The 20,549-nt window shown below is 39.2% G+C and overlaps 1 protein-coding gene across 2 annotated transcripts in view; it reads right to left on the bottom strand.

Annotated features, from left to right (window-relative positions):
• Window positions 1-20,549, bottom strand: part of Fgf12 (fibroblast growth factor 12) — a 533,750-nt gene that overhangs the window by 350,573 nt on the left and 162,628 nt on the right. Inside the window, exon 1 of one of the 2 annotated variants that reach the window (XM_010624099.2) lies at window positions 8,354-8,774. The exons of the other annotated variant lie outside the window; for it this stretch is intronic. Coding sequence (XP_010622401.1) covers window positions 8,354-8,444 — 91 coding nt within the window. The 5' untranslated portion in view covers window positions 8,445-8,774. Of the gene's footprint in view, window positions 1-8,353; window positions 8,775-20,549 lie in introns of those variants that run through there. 2 annotated transcript variants of the gene reach the window in all.

Raw genomic sequence — 20,549 nt, 5'->3', positions numbered from 1 at the left:
ACACACTTAAAATTTAGATATAGATGCATTTAAAATTTTATGACTGTCAGGATGAAATAAATATACATAGACATGTAAATCTTCACCTGGAGAAGCCATACTTTCCTTATTTGCATCATACAGTACAAGGAGATATGCTACTCTACTAATTTCAAGATAAGACTCCCAAGCCAAAGGCCAAAGGAAATAACTGGTGTTCTTCATTTTCCATACTGTGGCAGACTTAGAAAGTCCCACACCCATTTTTTGTTATGCCACTCTTTACCACGTCCAGCTATTCCCCGTGCTGTTTGTGAATACTGAACTGTTATCAGGTTAGGTTAGCCCATACCACAAATGCCCCAATTTTTTTTACTTCAATTAGCCTTCTAGCCTCAATCTTTGAACGGCTAGAACTTTAGGTCCATCCACTCCCTCCAGCCAATGTATTGTTTACAGTGTGCCGGATGGGTGAAGGGTGAAGGGGTCTCATTATGCATTCGAGATGGCTTCCTCAACTAACTCTGCTGTGCACCTGCAAGTCCCTTAATGTCAAGGTCAGACACTGAACCGACATCATGATTCACCGCTGCTCAAGTTGCTCCAAGTTAAGCAAATAATTAGTGCCTTAAAAAATGATGCAGCTAGCAACAACCCCTCTCCCATCAAAAAGGAGATTCATTTTGTGCCACTAAGCTTTATTTAAAGACCAGGCAATCGCATCCCAGCTGGCTTCATTGAAGCAAGAACGTGGGCAATCAGTGACACCAACTGCAATGCTATCGTTTCTATAAACAGTAATGAGTGGAGAGTGTAGGACGGTACTAGAAGCTTATGTATAAACAAGAAAAATAATTTCAGCAAGAGAGATTGCCTTGGCAGATTCACAGTATCTTTCTGATTGGCACCCGAGGAAATTCGAATGCCCTGCACTGAAGAAACATTCAGACATGGCATTTGTAACATGATGCAAGGAAGTAGCACAGCATGAAGACAGTGATTGTGTACACTAAGTTGAACACTGCAAAATGGTTTCTTTGTTTCAAGACAGCCCATAGAAATTGAGAGAATGGGTCTATATATACTCCCTGAATGTCCTTTTATATATCTCGTACCACAGAATAGGACTCGAACTTGAAACTTCCTAAGAAGCTGATATATCACTGTATGTCTGGCTGTGAATCAATGGTAACATGTAGCAGTAGAAGCAGAGGAGAGGTCTGGCGTAGATGACTAGGCAAGATATCTGAGCACGAGTGATGTGAAGGAGGCTTGAACTGTGTTGTAGGATAATTGCCTTTGTGAAAATTGCCTTTTTTGATATCTTCATCTTATTTTCACTCAAACACATTCTCCCAGTGACATGCACAGAAATATTACTCCTTTCCAATACAGCACTCATATGCCATCCCCAAGCATTTATTTTTGAACTCCTGGATGCTTTTCAAGCTCACGAAGATTAATATGAATTCCAAAGTAAATGAACTCTTCCTTCTTTGAAGTGATTCTTATTATCAAACATTAAACCAGACAAAGGTTTATTAAACAGAAACAAACTGAGCCTTGCACATACTTCACTTTGGGCAGCTGCTTTTTCTCCTTATGTTATACTTCTGCTTGTAAGTACAGCATGTATGTAACAATGGTTAACAATAACGGGCCAGGGATTTAGCTCAGCAGTTTGGTGGCCTGCCTCATAAGTGCAAGGACCGGAGTTCGATCCCCGGTACCACAAAAAACAAAAAAACAAAAACAACAACAACAACAACAAAAAAAACAGTAACGGGTCCATACTACTTAACACAGAACCTAAACTGTTTGCTGATCTGAAATATGGCAACTCTTGAAGCCAGAACATGTATTTATTTTGTTTGTTTGTTTGTTTTCCTATATCTGGAAGGAGAGGAGGGAGGAAAGGAGAGGTACCTTTGGGGAAGTTAGTTGACATGATGCAAGTATCTTAGGCTTTGGAAAAAATCTGGTTTTCTTCCTCTTCCTCAATAGTTAATCCAGAATGAAGCAAATGCATTGCAGGTCCACAGCCTCGGTGAGTAATGAGTCCAGTCCTTCTCAACATAAAGTGCCCCCAATTTTCTTTGGAATGAATACGTTCATAGTTTATAAGTTTGGAAAATAAAAATATTGTGGTTTTGCGTTGTCCTGGAAAAACTGCAAAGTGGTGAAATATACTACACACTGTCAGTGCTGTTCAGATAATGTAGCTGACACCTTACCAAGTAAGGCTGGGACAATCAAAAGGTAATTTCCACATTTCAGGAAAAGCAGAACAGACCAACTGATTCCTCAAGGACATTATAATTAAATCACAACTTTTGTTTGTTTGTTTGTTCTTTGAGACAGGGTCTCACTGTGTAGTTGAGACTGACCTGGAACTCATTATGTAGCCCAGGATGGTCTCGAACTCGTAGCAATCCTCCTGCCTCAGCCTCCTGAGTGCTGAGATTACAGGAGTGCACCACCATGCTCAGCTTAAATCACAACTTTGAAACACTAATCACCAAGCATTGTGGGAACATCAACAGAGATCCATTACATCTTTGGTAAAGAAGTAGAAATCACTTAAAGAAAAATGTTCCAACTAGACAAAGGCACCCACTAACTTACTAGAAACATAACAAAACCACATATATTGTTTTGCAAAACTAATTACTGAGATACTATGAGTGAAACTAATACATCTATTCATAATATAACTAATATGATATCATAGAGAACTTGGAATGTTTTGACCAGAAAAAAAAATTCCTAAATATAACCTAGAAATCTTCCATTAAATTTGACTATTGTAAGTGCCTTATATCAGTCAAAACAGGCCAGATAACAAACTACCTTAAAAATAAAGTTACTTACAAAAAGAGAATCCAACTTTTCATGTGCATTACATGTCCATCACGGGTCCCATGGTGGGTCGCTCCCCATTACAGATCCTCAAGGATACAAGCTAATGAAGTTACCACTACCTTAAACGTCAGCAGTAGCAGAGGTCGGGCTGAACTGTGCTCTGGACTACTTAAGCGTCCATGTGTAAGTGTGTCATGTCTACTTACATTTCGTTTGCCAATGCACATAATGTAGCCACCTTTAACTTCCAAGGAAAGTCATAATGCTGTCCTAAAGGGGGTCCAAAAGGTGGAACCAAGATATTGGAAAAAAAGTATTCATGACAACTCCATAGTAAGGGAGTGAATGGTATGCATTTAAAAACAGTCAAAAGACATAGATGATAAGCAAGTATATGAACTTGATACACCCATTAGGGAATTGAAAAGTACCTCCTGGAACACCCAATACTGAAACATCTAAAACACTAAACTCTGGTAAGGATATGGAGCACCAAGAATTTGAATTCATTGCTGGAAGAAAAAAGCAAAATGGTACAGCTACTGTGCAATTTATGTCCACACAGAAACATTTACATTGATACTTATAGATATCTCACTCATAATTTCCAAAATATGAAATAATCCAAATGTCCTTTAGTAGATGAATGTGCATATGCTATGATACAGGCAGACAATAGAATATTTTTCAGTGCTACAAAGAAATGAACTATTAAGTTATAAAAAGACACGGAGGGAACATAAACGCAAGTGAAAGAAGTCGATATTCAAAAGGTCACATACTCTGTTATTCCAAGTATAAGCATTTTGGAAAAATCAGAAGTATGGACACAATTAAAAGATCAGTGGTTTTTAGCATTAAGGGACAGTAAGAATTGTGCAGGTAGATTAAAGAGGGTTTTTCAGGAGGTGAAAATACAAAGACAGATATAAGTCATTATAAGTTTGTCCAAACCCATGGAAGGCACAAAACCCATAATGAACCCTACTGTAAACTGTAGACTTTGCACCCGAAGTGAAATGATGTGTCAATGTAAGTTCATCAGTGGTGACACATGCACCCCTCTGATGGAGGAGACTGGTAATGGGAGAGTATCTCAGTACCTTCCCAAATGTGCTGTGAGCCTCAAACTAAAAAGACGAAATCTGCATGAAATTCCTGGTAATTATTACATTTACACAGAATAGGTACTTATCAGTTTGCTTTCTAAAACCACTCCAAAACAAATAAACCAACAATGAAAGGTAAATTCTTGAATTTTTGATATTGAGAATTCAATGCAACACAGTAAAAATACTTTTAAAATAAGAGCCATAAAAGAATAATTGGCAGTTCATATATGAAATCACTCATTCATTTTAACCATTGGGGTATCATTGAAACAGCAATGTATTTTAAGCTTATGATATAAAATCCAACTCAAACAAAGATTCCACAGTAAAGGTAATTGCTATGAATAAAAAATAAATTACCTGTAATAAAACTTTACAAAAATGGATAATTGAAGTCAGTTACTTACTAAAACCACTCATTTCAAAATTAAAACAATTTTTAAAAACTGAACGCATAATTTCAAAAGGAGGATTTATTTTTGCTTTAATAGATTTCTGAAGATTGAACATAAATCTAAAATACCCTCATTTAATAATTGTGTTATTTCATTTGTCCCAGTTTTGGAAGATATCTATTACCTACATCTTTGAAGAAAAAGCAAAGAGGTTAAAGGTAATAAGGATACTTAGAAGTACAGTGGAGCCTCAAATAATTGCTTAATACTCTTGGAAAATATGTTTACAACAAATAACTACTTTGTAATTAAATATCTGTTCTGGAGTCATTTCACTTTCCTGTTGAGTAATTAGAGCCCAGACTCCCCAGTCATGCAAGCATCTGGTGCAACTTGACAGGAAGTGGGCAGTTTTCATTGGCAAGCCTGCACTAGCCTTGAAAACAGTGGCTGAGTTTTAGTGGTGTTTAATATAATTAATTGATGAGTTATTTTTGTCCAGAATGTTTCCACTCCATACTAAGGAAACTTGATGTGATTGTTAGTTCTCTCTCTAAACATCTTAAAATCCCATAAACTTCCAGACTGAGAAGCCCCTAATGTAGTAAATACCTAACAGAAGAGTCACAGGTATACACAGAATATGGGAGATTTTCTGGAATAATTTACTGTGACAGCAAAAGAAAGTAAGGAGCACACATATATGTATGTGTACGTGTGCACACATTCATGCATATCTACATACTTATTCACAAGTATTGTAGGGATTTGCAACCGAAGTGCTGCCCTATTCTTTCAGGTTAAGCCCAAATGAGCTTTCTCTGCAGCCCAGGTGCTAGGACAGAATCCCTCTTCTCCAGCATTGGAGAGGTCTCGGCAGCTGAACTGATGAGAAATGGGCAACATTAACCTCTTTAATAGAACGCTTCTGCCTTCCCTTAACTACATCTCCAGAGGAATGGGAGCAAGCGTGAAAGCCATTGTGTCAACCACTTCTCTTCCGTGAGCCTGGTTCTCTGTAAAAGTCCCTTCTCTTGAGAAAAATGAGCCTGCTTGACTTCCCATTTGAACTTGAAATTTAGTATTTATCAGGTTAATAGAAACACCATACACCCTGAGGCAGAGGGTTCAGAATTTTAAATTTCAAATCCATATTTTATTGAATGGGTTCCCTATGCTCAAAAATCATTTTAGTTTGAGAAAAGAAAAGAGAAAGAAAAAATTACTATAAAAGACTGGTAATAGAATCCCCCTCCAAAGCTATTTAACTTTGTGTACGAGTAGCTTTGGTTGGATAATTCATGTTATCTCCACCCTACTGAAGTACAAAGGATTTACAGACTGAGGTAATGAGTCACTACTAGCCAAGACAGTATTGTTTGAGAAGAGGAAAGTTAGGAGAAATAAAATATTTTAATTATACTTAAAAGCTAAAAATTAATCATTAGTTTTACTTTCTTAGTCCCATTTATTTGACAAAATCTACACAAAATATTGAAGTATTTATAATTCAAAAAATTCATCATCTGCTAATCAATCTCTATTACAACAAATTAAGTTCATTCCCTCCTGTGACTCTCACTTATTTCAATTGTAAACTAATGGAAAGGCAGCTCACATAAAAATCTGTAATTATGTGTTGACAGTGCTCAAAACATTACTGTATTTCTTTTAGGCAATTTTTTAAAAATGGAGTGCTTAATCTAGCTCATGTTTCATAACTCCAAGAAAAAATTTTTGATGTCTTCGCCACAATTTGAGTGTAAACACTGGACACATCAACATTACATGCAGAATCTCTATGAAGTCATGTAATGGCATAAGCCACATAAAAGAAACCAACTGCAAATAGAAGACAACAAAAATGATATCTAAAATATACTGAGCATGTTACATTTGGTAAGTTTAAAGTCCTTAGCGCAGTGCCTGGCAAACACTAAGCGTTCAATTACATCTCCAGCTATTATTAATTCATTCAATCCTTTCAACAGTTCATAAGGTGAGTACTAATGCCATGTTTTAGATTTATGCATAAATTGAGAAATAGCAAGCCTCTATTAATTATATGCAGTCATAAACTGAAAGTGATAATTGAAACAAAGGCAGTATATTTCCAGAAACACTCAGTAAATAACACTATATTGTTTTTGTGGAGAGTGGGAAAGATTCTTCATATTTTCTTCTTGAGATTTTATTATTTTAGAAGAATTCCTTTAGAGTGATAGTTCCAAAAAATAAAATATCTATGTTACAAAGTAAAAATATATGCATAAATGCAACAGAAAAGTTCTCATCAAATCACATGTTAAATCAAGCGAGAAGTCAGATACAGGAACCAGGCAAGAGTTACCGTAATTTCTACTTTTTTTGATACAAATCATGAATTTCATTGATTTGTGGTGATTTATTGACATTGTTTTGTAACCAGATCTCTTAACTCTGAGTAAGTCTTATGTGTGCAACAATTCATGCTGTACAACCATTCAGATTTCTCTTGGTGTTTGGGTCTGCTAGTATTTGGGAAACTGACGGCAAGTTCTTTGAGTATATTACCTAATGTCATGTGAGGAAGTTCCCTGTTTTTGTGACACACAACAAACACTTTAATTTTTTTACATTCAAAGAAACAAATCCTAGTTACAATCTAGTTACATTTTTTAAATATAGACTAGAAAAATGAAACAAGAAACACACACTCTACTGACATTCTGAAATACGTATTATCAAAGTGCAAAACTTAAACCTGAAACCCCTTAGTTTAAACTATAATGACACAATGTGCTTTAGCACTTACAGTTATGATGGCAAAACACAAGGAATCTCTGAATAATCTGAACTACCCCGAAGTAAAACCACGCGATCACATCGCTAATTTCTTTGTGAAAGTGTGTTCTCAAATTTCACATATAGCTAAATGATTTAATTAGTTCCTCTTAAAATAGCCTTGTTTTTCATGACTACTGAGTAACCACAAAGTCAACGTTTTAGAAAGGATGAATGAAACCTCTATGCCTTCTGACCTTTCCAAATATAAGTTATGTAGCTCCAGAACAGTGAAAAGAGGTGCCATTACCAAATGAATCAGATCCCCCTAAACAATACAAGAATTTTCAAACTCAAAACCTATTATGATGTGGAAGTTTTGAGGAATACAATTATTTGAAATTTATGGGTCCCCAAATATATTCTGCTACAGAAATATTTCTTAGGCACAGTTGAAGAATGCTGCTCGCCCGCCGTGTCCCATACCCAATTTTAAGAAGAAAAAATGCAAACCCCGGGAGCTAGCACTTGTGGGATGGATAGATGATCACTTTAAAGGGCACTTATATCTTTAAGCAAAAAGGCAATGGAAAAATTGCCATGAAACACTACGTTATTTTTAAGGCTTCTGGAAAACATAATCACTTAGTTAGAGTTTTTTTTATTTGTTTTTTGTTTTTTTGTTTTTGGGTATTTTTTGTTTTGTTTTGGGTTTTTTTGCTGGTCCCCCCCCCCCGTATTACAAGCCATAGAAAAGATCTGATTTTCCTTCTTTCCCTCCCTGAAAAGGCCAGGGCTAACTTGGACGCTCCTACTTCAGCACCGAGGACAGACCTCTCTAGCAAGCGGGGGATCTCCAGTCCCCCCAGGTCTGTTTTAAGGACCACACAAGAAAGCGTCAAAGATACTACCTGCCCCCCGACAGCCACCTGTTCAAAAGTCCCCTCTCTCGTGGAACGCAGCGGCAACTTCTCAAGGGAGACCGCACAACTCCAGCCTCACGCTGCCCTCGCCAAGCACGAGGTGCGAGCCCAGGAGGGTGTGGAGCAGGTCGGCGGCCTGGAGCCCGCTGGGCCCGGGATCCGTCCACAGCTGGTGCGCTCCACGGAGCTCCCATGACTTCAGAGGCTCCTGGCACACACACACACACACACACACACACACACACACACACACAGCGCACGCGCGCGGGCGCACACCGGGGCTCCGGACCTGTCTGGGCTAGGGCGACGCTGGGCTCACCGCTCAGGCTGTCGCTGGTCCTCAGGCTCCTTCCACAGAGACACTGCAGCATATGCACTCCTTTCTTCAGGGAAAGTGCAAGAATCTTCATGGAGAAGCGCTCGTGGGGCTCGCCAGCTCCCTGCCCACCTCCGCTAGGCGTCCAGCCGAAAGGCGGCCTCTCTTTGGAAGCCAGGGCCCCAGCCCATGGCGCGCGTGTCCGGGGTGCAGGATGGCGGCTGGCACATGGGTGTCGAGGGGGCCCGCGCTAGCGGGAGGGAGGGCGGCGATAGCGCCGCGGCCGGAGGAAGGGCTGCTCCTCCGGGGACGGCCCTCTCGGGAGCCAGAGATGCTGCCACTCCTTAGTGGGCTCGAACGTGGCACTCGGGCACTTTCCGAGCGAGGCGGCTGTCCCAAGGGCGGTGCAGGCGGGCACAGCCGCGAAGGACTCACCGTAGACTGGCGCCTCCTCTAGGTGCGGGCGCGGGGGACGAGGACCGGGTCCCCTCCCTGATCCCGCGCTCGGCACCGCCAGTGAATCCCGTGCGTGTCCGGGCCGCAGGGGCGCATGGAGCGGGACTCAGCTCTGCCGGAAAGCCGGGCTCCCCTGGGCTGCCGGAGCAGTGAGGGCGACTCCGGAATGGGACTAGGGAAGGGAAGTGTCGGCAGGAAGAGCTGCACCCCGGAGGCCACCGGGCGTCAGGAGGGACTCGGGGGATCTGGGGGCGGGGAAGACGGAGGAGTCGCTTTGTAAAGACAGCTCTCGGGGAGGGCGAGGAGAGAGAAAGTGCGCCAAAGCTGAGCTGGGCTCCTGGAAGAGTCTGCGACTTTGGGTCAGAAGAGGGTGTGAAACAGCGGACTGGGAGCCTCACGACCTTCCCGTGCCTTCCAGTTTCCTGGCAAAGCTTAGTGTAGGTGCAGTGGGAAGCGGTACCAGGAGGGAACCGAGTCACCGGCGGGTGAGGCAGGAAATCGGAGGACAACAGAGCTTCCCTTAGGCGGCGCAAGTATTCTGAGGGCTCAGATTCTGCCCACCAGCCCAAAGGACTAAGGAGAAACTCCAGGACCAGTGACCTTTTCCCTAGGTTTAAAGGTCCTGACCTTCCCGCCAGGCCATCACGTGTAGATGCCATCAGCGCCCTTTTGGAAACGGGATCCGTGCAGTTTACAAAGTATTCGGACATCCGGTCCAAGAAGATGCCATCCTCGGAGGGGCAAAAATGGGACCTTTGAGGACACCCTGCACTACAGCATGAGGCGAAGAGCTCAGATGCTGAAGTAAAGGCAGCCTACACTCAAAAGCCAGGTGGTCATGTGACTTTGAACAGATTATTTGTCTTGTGCCTCCAAATTTGTTTGTTTGTGTTTTTCCATCTTTAAAAGTTAATGATGACACCCATCTCCCGCACCCCTTGCTGAGGGATAAGAAACATGCACACACATCCTGATAATAAATGAAAGCTGCAATGGTATTAGCTATTACTATGTAGCCCCATCATACTGGGGTTTGGGCTCTGTTTGTTTCTCAGTGAATGCCATTGTCCATACTAATGTCTGCATTTCTGCTTGAACAATCCTGGTAACAGGGCATTCAGCAGCTCCTCACATAGTGCCCCAAATGAAACTTGGTAGAAGGTTTGCCTTGACTGCCTTGACATTGAGCTAAAAACTGATTTTACCCTCCCAGGGCTGCCTAGCACTGACTGGTTAGCTCCACTTTGCAAGGAAGTACGAGTACTTCTCAGAGCATCTTTCCTTTCTTTCCTCTCCAGGCCGACCCACCACAATACCTATTTTCTAAAAGTTTTAAAAAAAACAAGAAGGTTCAATTGCCTGGACGAAGTCTCTTTTTTCAAAGATAGTGGGAGAATTCAGAATATGTGGAGGGCCTCCTGAGCCCACAGTCAGTGCTTTGCAATCCTCTCTTACCTCCTTCCAGAGCTGAGCTCCAGACAAGGCATTCTGGACTGGTTTCATGACTCTAGAAAATATGCCCCAACCTCCCTTCCCAGGCTCTCTGAGTCCCATTGTTCAGTGGGGTTGCCAGATGTCTAGGGGCCTTACGGTCTTTGAAGATCTTGCCAAATCTGTCACTTTGTCACCACTGAGGAAGTTCTGGGGCTCCACAGCAACCACCCCATGGCCTTGTCTGTCTCATCTCTACGAGAATTAGTGAGAAACTTGGCTCATCTGGGATTCCACCCATAGAAATTCCCCACAGAGAGAGAGAAAAAGAGAGGGAGAGAGAGAGAGAGAGACAATTAGCAAAAGGAAAACATCTAAAAATAGTCCTTTGTGCTGCAGCAGAAGACAGAGTTTTCCAGTAGGTGCGGAGAGCTATGGCTTTACTTTCAGAGAAGCACAGTTCCTGAAAAAGTGGCTAATGGCCAGAACAAGGCCTGGTTCCCTCGATGCACTGGAACACAGTGAGTGGGTCCGTGTGTAATTTTAAAGCATGCAGGTCTTCCCGGGGGGTATCAGCTTTCACATTTGTGATGAGCCTCTCTGGCAAGGTTGTCCCAAGGATGCAGTGAGGTGAAACCCTTTACAGGATGGAAACCTCTTCAAAGACAGGACAAAAATGTCAGCTCCACCACAGTTCATATTCAAATGAACTGCTGTCTTGTCTAAATCATTGTCACCATGATTTTTATGGCTTGTTGTATTTATGTCCAAAAAAATCCAGAACTTTAAAAATGAATCTGAGGAACTACATGCAAAGATGCTTTTTGTGGTTACTGGACTCACAGATGAGGTCAGTTTAAACCAGACAGTGCATCATATTTTAATGCAAAATATTTTCTTACTAGATATTCTGGACCTTGGATCAAAGCCAGCCCAAAAGGGGAGCTGATCACTTAGACTTCATTTTGAAAAGTTTATTTTCACCTGTTAGGACTCCAATGGCCATGCCTTTTAAAGCAACTTTTCATATGATTGGTATCCACTTCTACAATTAGGCACATAGAATTGAGGTTTTCTAAAGTATCTCTAGTAGCACTTCAGAAGAATTCATTTCCAAATGTGCCATAACATCCAAGAATAGGACAAAACGAAACAAGTAGAAACCACAGTGGCCAGGGATACATGAACGGAAGGAAATTGGCAGATTTTAGTTGGAGGGAAAACCTTCAAATATTCCACTTCTGTATATTATTCCCTAAGCAAAAAGTCAAATTTTCATGGGTCATCATAATTTTTATTTAAATTTTAAGATACATCATTGGCTTAATGGCCAGGTTTAACATTATCTATTTCTCCATAGTTGAGAGTTTTAAAGTTAGCCATTTTTTTTGTTTTCTTTTTTTTCTAATTGATTCAGACAACTCATACCAGTGGTCCAATAACTAACTCATTGGTGTGGTTTCAGTATGAAATAATGCAGCACCTTTTGAGAAAGATTTGGAAATCTCCCACATAATGATAGAAGAAATTGTTAAATGTCTGGCATCTATTTTTTCTGGATTTTTAATTAATTTTATTGGTACATGTATACACTATGATGACATTCATTATTGGGAATTTGTACCTTTACATAATATGACTTGGTTCTTATTTTTCCCCTCATTCCCCTGCCCTATCTTCAACTCCTCCAGCTCTCCCTATATACAAAGACTTTGTTTCCATTTTTTGCTTTTCTCCTGTTCATTCCTTTCCCTTCTGCCCTTTTCTCCTAACCTTCCCACTTGTCCTTCGCCTTTGGACCTTTTCTTCCTATTACACAATATCTATTATACATTTTGATTCTTATTTGCACTTTCAGTTTTTCACACCAGAGAAACTATTTGGTATTTACACATGTGTGTCCTATTTATTTCTCTTGTGTATGAGTTATTTACTGGCAGTTAGTAGGAATCAATAATTGTGTGAAGGAGATCTGATACTTTTAAATATAACTTATCTGAGATATTTTCTGTTCAGATCGGACATAGGAATTTGCAGGTTCGTGGAATCAACTGCGTGATTAATCAGTGCATTTGTCTGCTTGGAAACCTACATGGAATCAGGAATAACATATTCTGTTTGCCAGGTCCCAAAATTTTTAATGAGAAGGTTAATGGCGACACCTCTATTGAATCAAAGGCAACTTTATTTTCACAAAGAAATCAAACCAATATGAAAACTAGAACATTGAAACAGATGTGATATATACCATAGTTCATCTGTTCTACTACCTGTAGAGCCCACTGATTATGAAAGAGTAAAAACTACACCCGTATTCAGATCTTAGAGAAACTTTAAAACCTGATGTTGATAGGCAACGCTGCAATTTCTTTAGACCCATGCCCACAAACCGGACATCAGTAGCTAGATTGGGTTATTAGTGACCGATCACCTAAATAATCTTTCACTGTTTTCAAAACCCCTGAACATGTTTTCATTAAGGCGTATCTTCTTCCGGTCATTCCTTTCAATGTGTGGTTCTTTTCTTCCTTATGTTATTGTCTTCAAACTTCTTATTTTGAAACAAGTTGTAACGTACAGCAAAAAGTTGTGAAACTAGTGGGAAGTTTCATACACACCCTCTACCCAACTTCTACTGCGAACAGCTTACAGCATCAGTGCCCAGACATCAAACCCAGCAGAATTATCCTAGTTCTCTGTGGTCAAATAAACTATAAATTTTGTTCAACTTCTACCAGTTTTCATCTGTAACGTCATTTTTCCATTTCAGGCTCCAACCAGGACCCACACGGTATGGGGTTCTCATATTTCTTAAATCTCCTTCAATCTGTCATTGTTCTTCAGATTTTTTTTTTTTGTCTTTCAGAACTTTGACATTCCCACTGAATGTTGTTTAAATATTTCACAGAATGTTTTGCAAAGTTCTCATTATTATTCCAAGGTTAATTGCCTTGGGAAGAATGTCAAGAAGTGGCATTGGGTCCTTCCTAGTGCCTCGCTGACCGAAGAACACATGTTGTCCGTTAGTGAGACACATCTGCAGGTTCTTGGAATACAGTTACTTGCTTAAGGGGATATCTGCTCACTTCCTACATTACAAAGTTCTCCTTTTTAAATTTGAGACCATAAATATGTTGAAGAAACTCTGATCCCTATCCTTCCTCAAATTTTCATCTCCTGATTTTAGTTTTCAAGGGTGAATTTACTGTGCAGCAATTATTACTGCATGCTTGCCTCTTACTGACTTTATATCTCCCATATTTTTTTCACAGCAGTAGAAATTCTTTTATAACAGCTGCCCCTTCTCCCTCATTCATTGAATTATTCACCTATTATATCAGTGTAGCCTCCTGAAGGTGTCTTCTATTACTTGTCATCGAGGATGATCATCATGTGTTCTAGGCTTAACCACTGGGAGTTTGTTTTGGTTGCATCCTATTTCTTTTTGACATACATTCATTATATTAATCTTTCCTTAATTTTCTCACATTGTATGATGCTTCAGGGCTTTTTTTTTAATTTCCCCTGTCCTGACCCTGCAAGCAAATAATTGTCCAGTGGATCGTAGTCCTCTGGATTAGAGAATGGTGTTTGAGAACTGGGATCTGTGTGCTGGAGTATCCTCGCTGTTGATCCTCTCGGTGAAGTTAGGAAACAGGCATGCGCACAAACCCACACATGCACGTATATGACATTTATTTCTATGTTTTTTTCTATCACACAGAAACACAGATAAATATATCCACAGTGTAAGGGATGATCAAAATACACACCAAATGTTTATTTTTTTAAAAATGTATTACAGTAAAAGACACATCACCATTCATCTCCCCCTCTTATCCAGCTCATGTGCACTACCATTCTTGCCATTTTCTGGAGCAGTTCTGGAAGTCTTTTGTGTCATTGTGAAGTGTGATCAAAGGTGATAAATTCTGCTGCCAAGTGCTGCTCAATGGAAAGGCAAGCTTGTAAAAACGTTACACTGTGCCCTTCTCCACTGTATTCATTGACTCTGGCACCATGTAACTTCTGGCTCTTCTCCAAGGCAAAATGGCCAGGAAAGGTAATTGTTGTGAATTGATTCAGTACAGGACATTCAGCCATGACAGCATAACCAAAGGTACACAGAAGAGGGCTTGCACAACTGATTCGGAAAGTGGCAAGAGTGATAGAGTAAGTATGCTTGAAGCAAGAAGCAGGATTTTGAGGGGGTTAGTGGCAATGCCTTTTATTGTAATAATTTTTAAAACAAACTTAAAAATTCACTTGCAGTTTGCAGTGACAAGATAAAGATAGCTGACACCTTTCTTCCAGTCCAGGACTATAGGTTTCAGGTTATCTTTTGCCCTTTCCTTGTTTGAAACATCTTCATCTGACAATGAACAATCCAACTTGCATTTTTTTCCTGTTAAGTTTACTGGTACATTTAAATCAAACAATACAGTTACATTTATCTTTGGAATCTTGTATCTTTACATGATATATCTTGCTTCTACTTTCTCCCCATACCCCTGCCCTCCCTTCACCACCTTCATCCCTCCATATTTATAAAGACTTTGTTTCCATTTTTTCCTTTTTTCACATTTTTGCTTTTCCTTATTTCTTGCCCTTCCCCTTCCCATTTCCTCTTTAGCCCTTTTCTTCCTATTTCACCCTCCCAATTACACCATTTGAACCTTATTTACACTTTTAGTTTTCACACCAGAGAAACTATTCAGTATTTACTCAAACTATTCAGTATAGCCTCAATATGCATCCATTTAGCTATAAATGTCTCTAGTTTCTCATTATTTATGGCTGAGTAGTATTCCATTTGGTAGAAAAACCACATCATCTTTATCCAGTCTCCAGTTGATGGGCAATTGGGCTGTTTTCAAGTCTTAGCTATTACAAATCATGCCACTATAAACACGGGTGCGCATGTATCACTGTGGTATAATTCTTTTAATTCTTTTGCAAAGATACCCAGTATAGGAATAGCTGGGTCAAATGGGACCTCTACTCCTAGTTATGTCCACTTATTTATTCAATTTTAGTATGCACCTAAAGTAGTTATAGAATTGCTAATTGATGTTCTCATGAGAAGTAGATTTCTTACTGAAATACATCTGTGCAGTTGTTCTTGTCTTTACAGAATCCAGTCCACATACTATTTTCCAAAATGATTTACACTAGTATTATACATTGGTATTGTTTTCATGTCATGCTTGTTTGTTTATTTGCTTAGATTTGTGGTCCTGGGGATTGAACCCATGGACTCACACATGCCAGGTAAATGTTCACATCTCCAGCCCTAAATTTTAATTACTTAATTAAAATTAAATAGCTTTGTTTACTACTTAGGTAGGTTAAACACTTCTATGGTGATAAGGATCAAAGATTTAACAAAAATTGTGTACTTTAATAGTGTTCACCTTCTTTTTGCTTCTAGCTATTCCCCTGTTCTTCCTTCTTTCACACCTTTCCTAAGCACACCTTGTAGCTAACTGGACTCTGTCTTTCTTGGTTTCATCTGCACAAACATGCACTCACTCTCCTGTGTTGCAGCTTTTTTTTTACAGTGATGTGCTATCACAAATAATTCTACAATAAATAGCTTTATGTATAGTATTTTCATATTGTTGTAAATATGTCTACAGAGAATTCTAGAAATGTAGAAGTTGGGTCAAAAAGCGAATGGGTAGCTTGGTTCAGTAGTTGTATTAATCAGCTTTCTGTTGCTGAGACCAAAAAACCTGCCAGCTACAATTTCGAGGAGAAGCCAATTTTGAGTCATGGTTCCAGAGGTTTCAGTCCATGGTCAGCTGGCTTCGGGATAGAAATGTCATGGTAAAAGGGCATGGTAAGGGAAAGGTGCATGACATCCAGGAAGCAGAGAGCAGAGGACGAGACAGAAAGGAAACAACCAGTGGCCAGATACAGTCCCCAATAGTCACATCCCTTTTATCCCCCCAACACACAAAAACATAGACACACCCAGAAAGGAGCTTCGCTAATTTCCTGGAGGACATCTTGGAAGCCAACTAAGTTGATGATTACAATTAACCACGAAAGCAATGCTGAATTTATTATTCTACTTTTCATCTTTGTCTATTTGATTGTAATACTGTCTTAATGTTCATATTTCCAATTTTGAATGAGCTTGAACATTACTATGTCATTTGAGACCTTATTTGGGGAAGAGGCTTTTCTGTTCATACCATCTTCCCAATTTTATATCAGAACAAACGCACTTTGGCTTTCAAACTCTCTTCCAAAAGACCAATCTTTCCGCTAAAGAGAATTCTATTTAAATTGTATTAAAATGATTTATTTAATTTGAGATTTGTTTTAAAAACAAATACACTGTAATTAGAAAAACTCTTGAGATTTCAAGATAAATTTATCCCATATATTCACATATCCACCACCCCACAAATATTTACTAAAGAGCAAGGAGAGAAATATGTAAATCGTGTTAAAACCTAATTTTACAGTATTGATAGCACTACAGAGTAAACTGAAGGTGCAAAACAAGAGGGTACTTAATTCTACTTTGTAAAAAGTTAATAGCAGTTCAAAAAAGCTTCATGTAAGTAAAGCCTATTTGGTGATGGTGGTGGGGTACTGGTGACTGGACTCAGGGTCTTCACACTGAGCTACATCCCAAGAACTTTTGTTGCTTTTTATTTTGAGACAGGGTCTCACTAAGTTACTAAACGGTCCAGGCTGGGTTCAAACTTGGAATGCTCCTGCCCCAGCCTCCCAGAGGACTGGGATTACAGACAGATTGAACTGAAGGACACACCACTGTTTAAATATGCAACACTCAGTCTTAATAGTCAAGCTTAATAGGTGCTACCTCCACTAAAGAAAACAGACTTTGTGTTTGAACATAGAGTCCAGAATTCAACCTCTAGATTTATCTTCAGCCCTGGCCTATGTTTCTTCATATTAACATTTCCTATAAAACAAATCCCACTGATGATAGCTATGTCTTCTTAATAGTCTAAAAATAAATAAACAAGGAATTGTGTAATTTTTCAGTTCTTTCTGATAAAGCCTACTGGGATTATGTTAATAAGACTCCTATGTATTTTTCACCAACCTTTACAGCTTTTCCCCAATCTCTAAGCCAACAATGCTTTTAGGATTTGCTACTACAGTACACCTCTTTCTTCAACTTTAGTAGTTGTTTGAAACAAATGCCAAGCTTGCCAATTATAAGAAAATTTTGAAAATGAGATGACTGAGTCAAATAGAAGGAAAATGCTTTTACCTAATATAGTCAAGTATGAGTCATTTATTGTGAGAAATATGAAGTCAATCAATTCAAATTAATTAATGCTTAAGAAGTTTAAGAAAACATTTTTTCTCATTACTCAGAATTCATTCCTAATTAGGGGTATAATGCCAAATGGGTGTTCCCAGTCCTCTCTCTACCACCTGAAAATTTCTCTGACCCCGAAACTCTCATACCTGCTGGAAAACCTACCATAGAAGGCACAGGGGCCTTCTCTGGGAAACTCTCTGATGTCTCCCCCATCCAGCCCAAATTAATTACAACTTCCTCTGCACCTCTGTAGTTCATTGCAGCTCCTCCATCAGAGAATTAGCTCGGCTTTGCATGTATAAATACAAATTTATGAATATATGTTTATATGCATGACTTTCTCCAAGGCTAGGAGCCCCCTTACCTACAAATTTTAGTATCCATGAACATATCTCTGAGCTTTGTATATCTCAGTACCTAGAAGATGTAATAAATAATGTATTTATTAAATATGAAACGTTGACAGAAGTAAATAAATGGAGGCTATTGGTACAGATGTTCCATTTGGGGAAATATTTATAAATCTGCATTACTTTTCAGCGCAACATTCCACAAAATAGTATAGAAGATATAATTTAGCTTTGGTATGAAAATATACCCACAATAACATAGCATTTCTCACTTTTGCAGAATTCAAGGCTAAAAATGTTTGATTACTTAGGATATTAGAGACAACATAAAGGAAAGGAGAACTCTCATATATTTTTAGTAACAGTAAATACTGATATCTTTATGATTAGCAATTTGTCTCTGTCTTTCAAAATTTCAAATGCCAGTCCTCCCTTTGGAGGACTTTCACATTTTTAGTCATTAACTTCAAGATACAGTTGCATACACATGCAACAGTGACCACTGCACAAGACAGCCAGAGAACACTGTTGAAAATACTCTTCTATACTCGCAATACTGAGCCATCAACAGGGAGCTATTTAAATATTGGCACACAGGTATGTGTGCCATTTATAAAAGAATGTAGACACCTATATATTGATATGAATAGATTCGTGAAATTTATTATTAAATTTAACAAGGATATAAAAGAATATATATACATACGTGTGTGTGTGTGTGTGTGTGTGTGTATCCATTGGAGAGGGAGAGAGTATACTGCAATTTGTGCCTCAAAGAAAAGAATGGGCATACATTTATGTTTATTAATTCATGGGTTCTGGGAAAGAGCATCAGAAAGAGCATCACATGTAGTCTTAGAAAGATTAGAGAGGAAAGCACAGTATAGACAAGGAGACTTCTGTACTTTTAAAATGTTTTACCATATATACACATATTATTTCTTCAAAATACATGTTAAATTACATATAGAAACTTTTCTTTGATTGAGAGAGCATTTTATCACTTAGCTTGGTTAAAATCTTAAAATTCAGAGGAGGAAAGAGATACACAGAACTCAGAATATTATTTCCCAGATACTAACAACATGTAGGTGAAAATTAGAAGTCTTTAATGAGAAATAATCCTTCTCATCCATACCCAAAACAGGTCAGGTATTGATGAGCCTTACCCTGGGGCATGAAGCAGGTACATGAAGAAAAGATAAGAAAGTTCCAATGTGCCCAAAATCTGGAATGTTACTTGAATTTTATTTTTAAGTTGTGTACAAATTGAGTTACTACCACATAATTGAAATAAACTGTATTTGACACCCACATGAGATCATGGAATTTCAATGATCTGGAGTATTAAAGACAGAAAAACACTAATGAAAACCCCCATGATGTCTAGTAAATAAAGACTAGACTAACTCTTTCGAGCTCCTGCATTATCCAGCCTCTTTTAATAAAAAATCTCATCAAAGCTTATGTGCAGCATGTTGCTTGGATAGAGAGGTGTGAAGACTCATTTACCAAAATTCTGTCTGCCTACGAGGGATGTGAACAAAAGAAAAACATGTACAATATCAGGATATACGTCAAGAAGGAATTCTTCAAAAATACAGGCAGAACAAGGAAATTTGTTTGTGGAATGACTTCCTCTAGCAATTAAGAGGAAAAATTTTACCAAAACTCGCTCAAACCAAGAGGTGTTTATGATCTGGATCCATCCTTTAGCAGAGAAGACATAAAGGGGACAGTGATGTCCCTGGAAACATGTCTCCTAGGGGTAGCATACTGAGGCGGTGGCTCAGAACATATCCTCTTTACAATGTCCTTTAAAAGACACCTGGGTGCTCCTGCTCGTTTTGATAGCGTACACATGAGGTATTCGATTATACTCACAGAAAAATAACTCAGAAAAATGTCTAAAGATGGGGTGAGGGTGTTGATTTACCCAGAAGCATCAGGAGAAGCTGAGACACTTTTAACCTTACAGCTTGTATCACAATTAGTTGCATGTATGTTTTATGCACATTTCCTCACCTCAAGGGAGCTTGGACACATACACACACACACACACACACACACACACACACAAACATCCATACACACAAATAAATTTTCACTCTAATGGAAACCTGAGGTTTGTTCTCATAAAATGCTGCCATTGCCACCTTGCTCCATGCATCACCACAGATGCTACTCAAGGCAAAATAAATGGTTCATACATGCCTGTTGGATTGGAGGGGATTGGAAATTGCACCCGGAGTTGCAGAATAGTTAGATAATTCTATTTCTTTTGAGGTTAAATGGATAATTTACCTAAAGAAAGAGTTTATCAACTTGAAAATTTCTTCACCTTTCAGTTATATACAAAGGCAGCATGTGTCATGCATTCTTATCTTAATAAAACACCTACCCGATGGATCCCACTACTGTACTACTTAAATAGGGGAGGGAATAAAAGGGCCAAGGAGAAACTGAAGCCAGTAAAAAGAGTGACTGGCCCAACACAGTGGTCTTGGACAATCCATTGTCAAAGGCCCAGAAAAGATAGTTTCTGTAGATTCATTCTGAAAGGTATCCATTATGGCTAAAGCATGAAGCACCCCTCAAAGATCCATGTATTGATGGCTTGCTATGCAGCTCAGCAACATTCAAAGCCGGG

The sequence above is a fragment of the Fukomys damarensis genome, unplaced genomic scaffold (assembly GCF_012274545.1).
Source record: "Fukomys damarensis isolate Sample0158 unplaced genomic scaffold, DMR_v1.0_HiC HiC_scaffold_12, whole genome shotgun sequence".
In the NCBI taxonomy this organism is placed as follows: Eukaryota; Metazoa; Chordata; class Mammalia; order Rodentia; family Bathyergidae; genus Fukomys; species Fukomys damarensis.
Note: the sequence above shows the minus strand (reverse complement) of the source record. Positions and strands in the feature narration are given on the sequence as shown.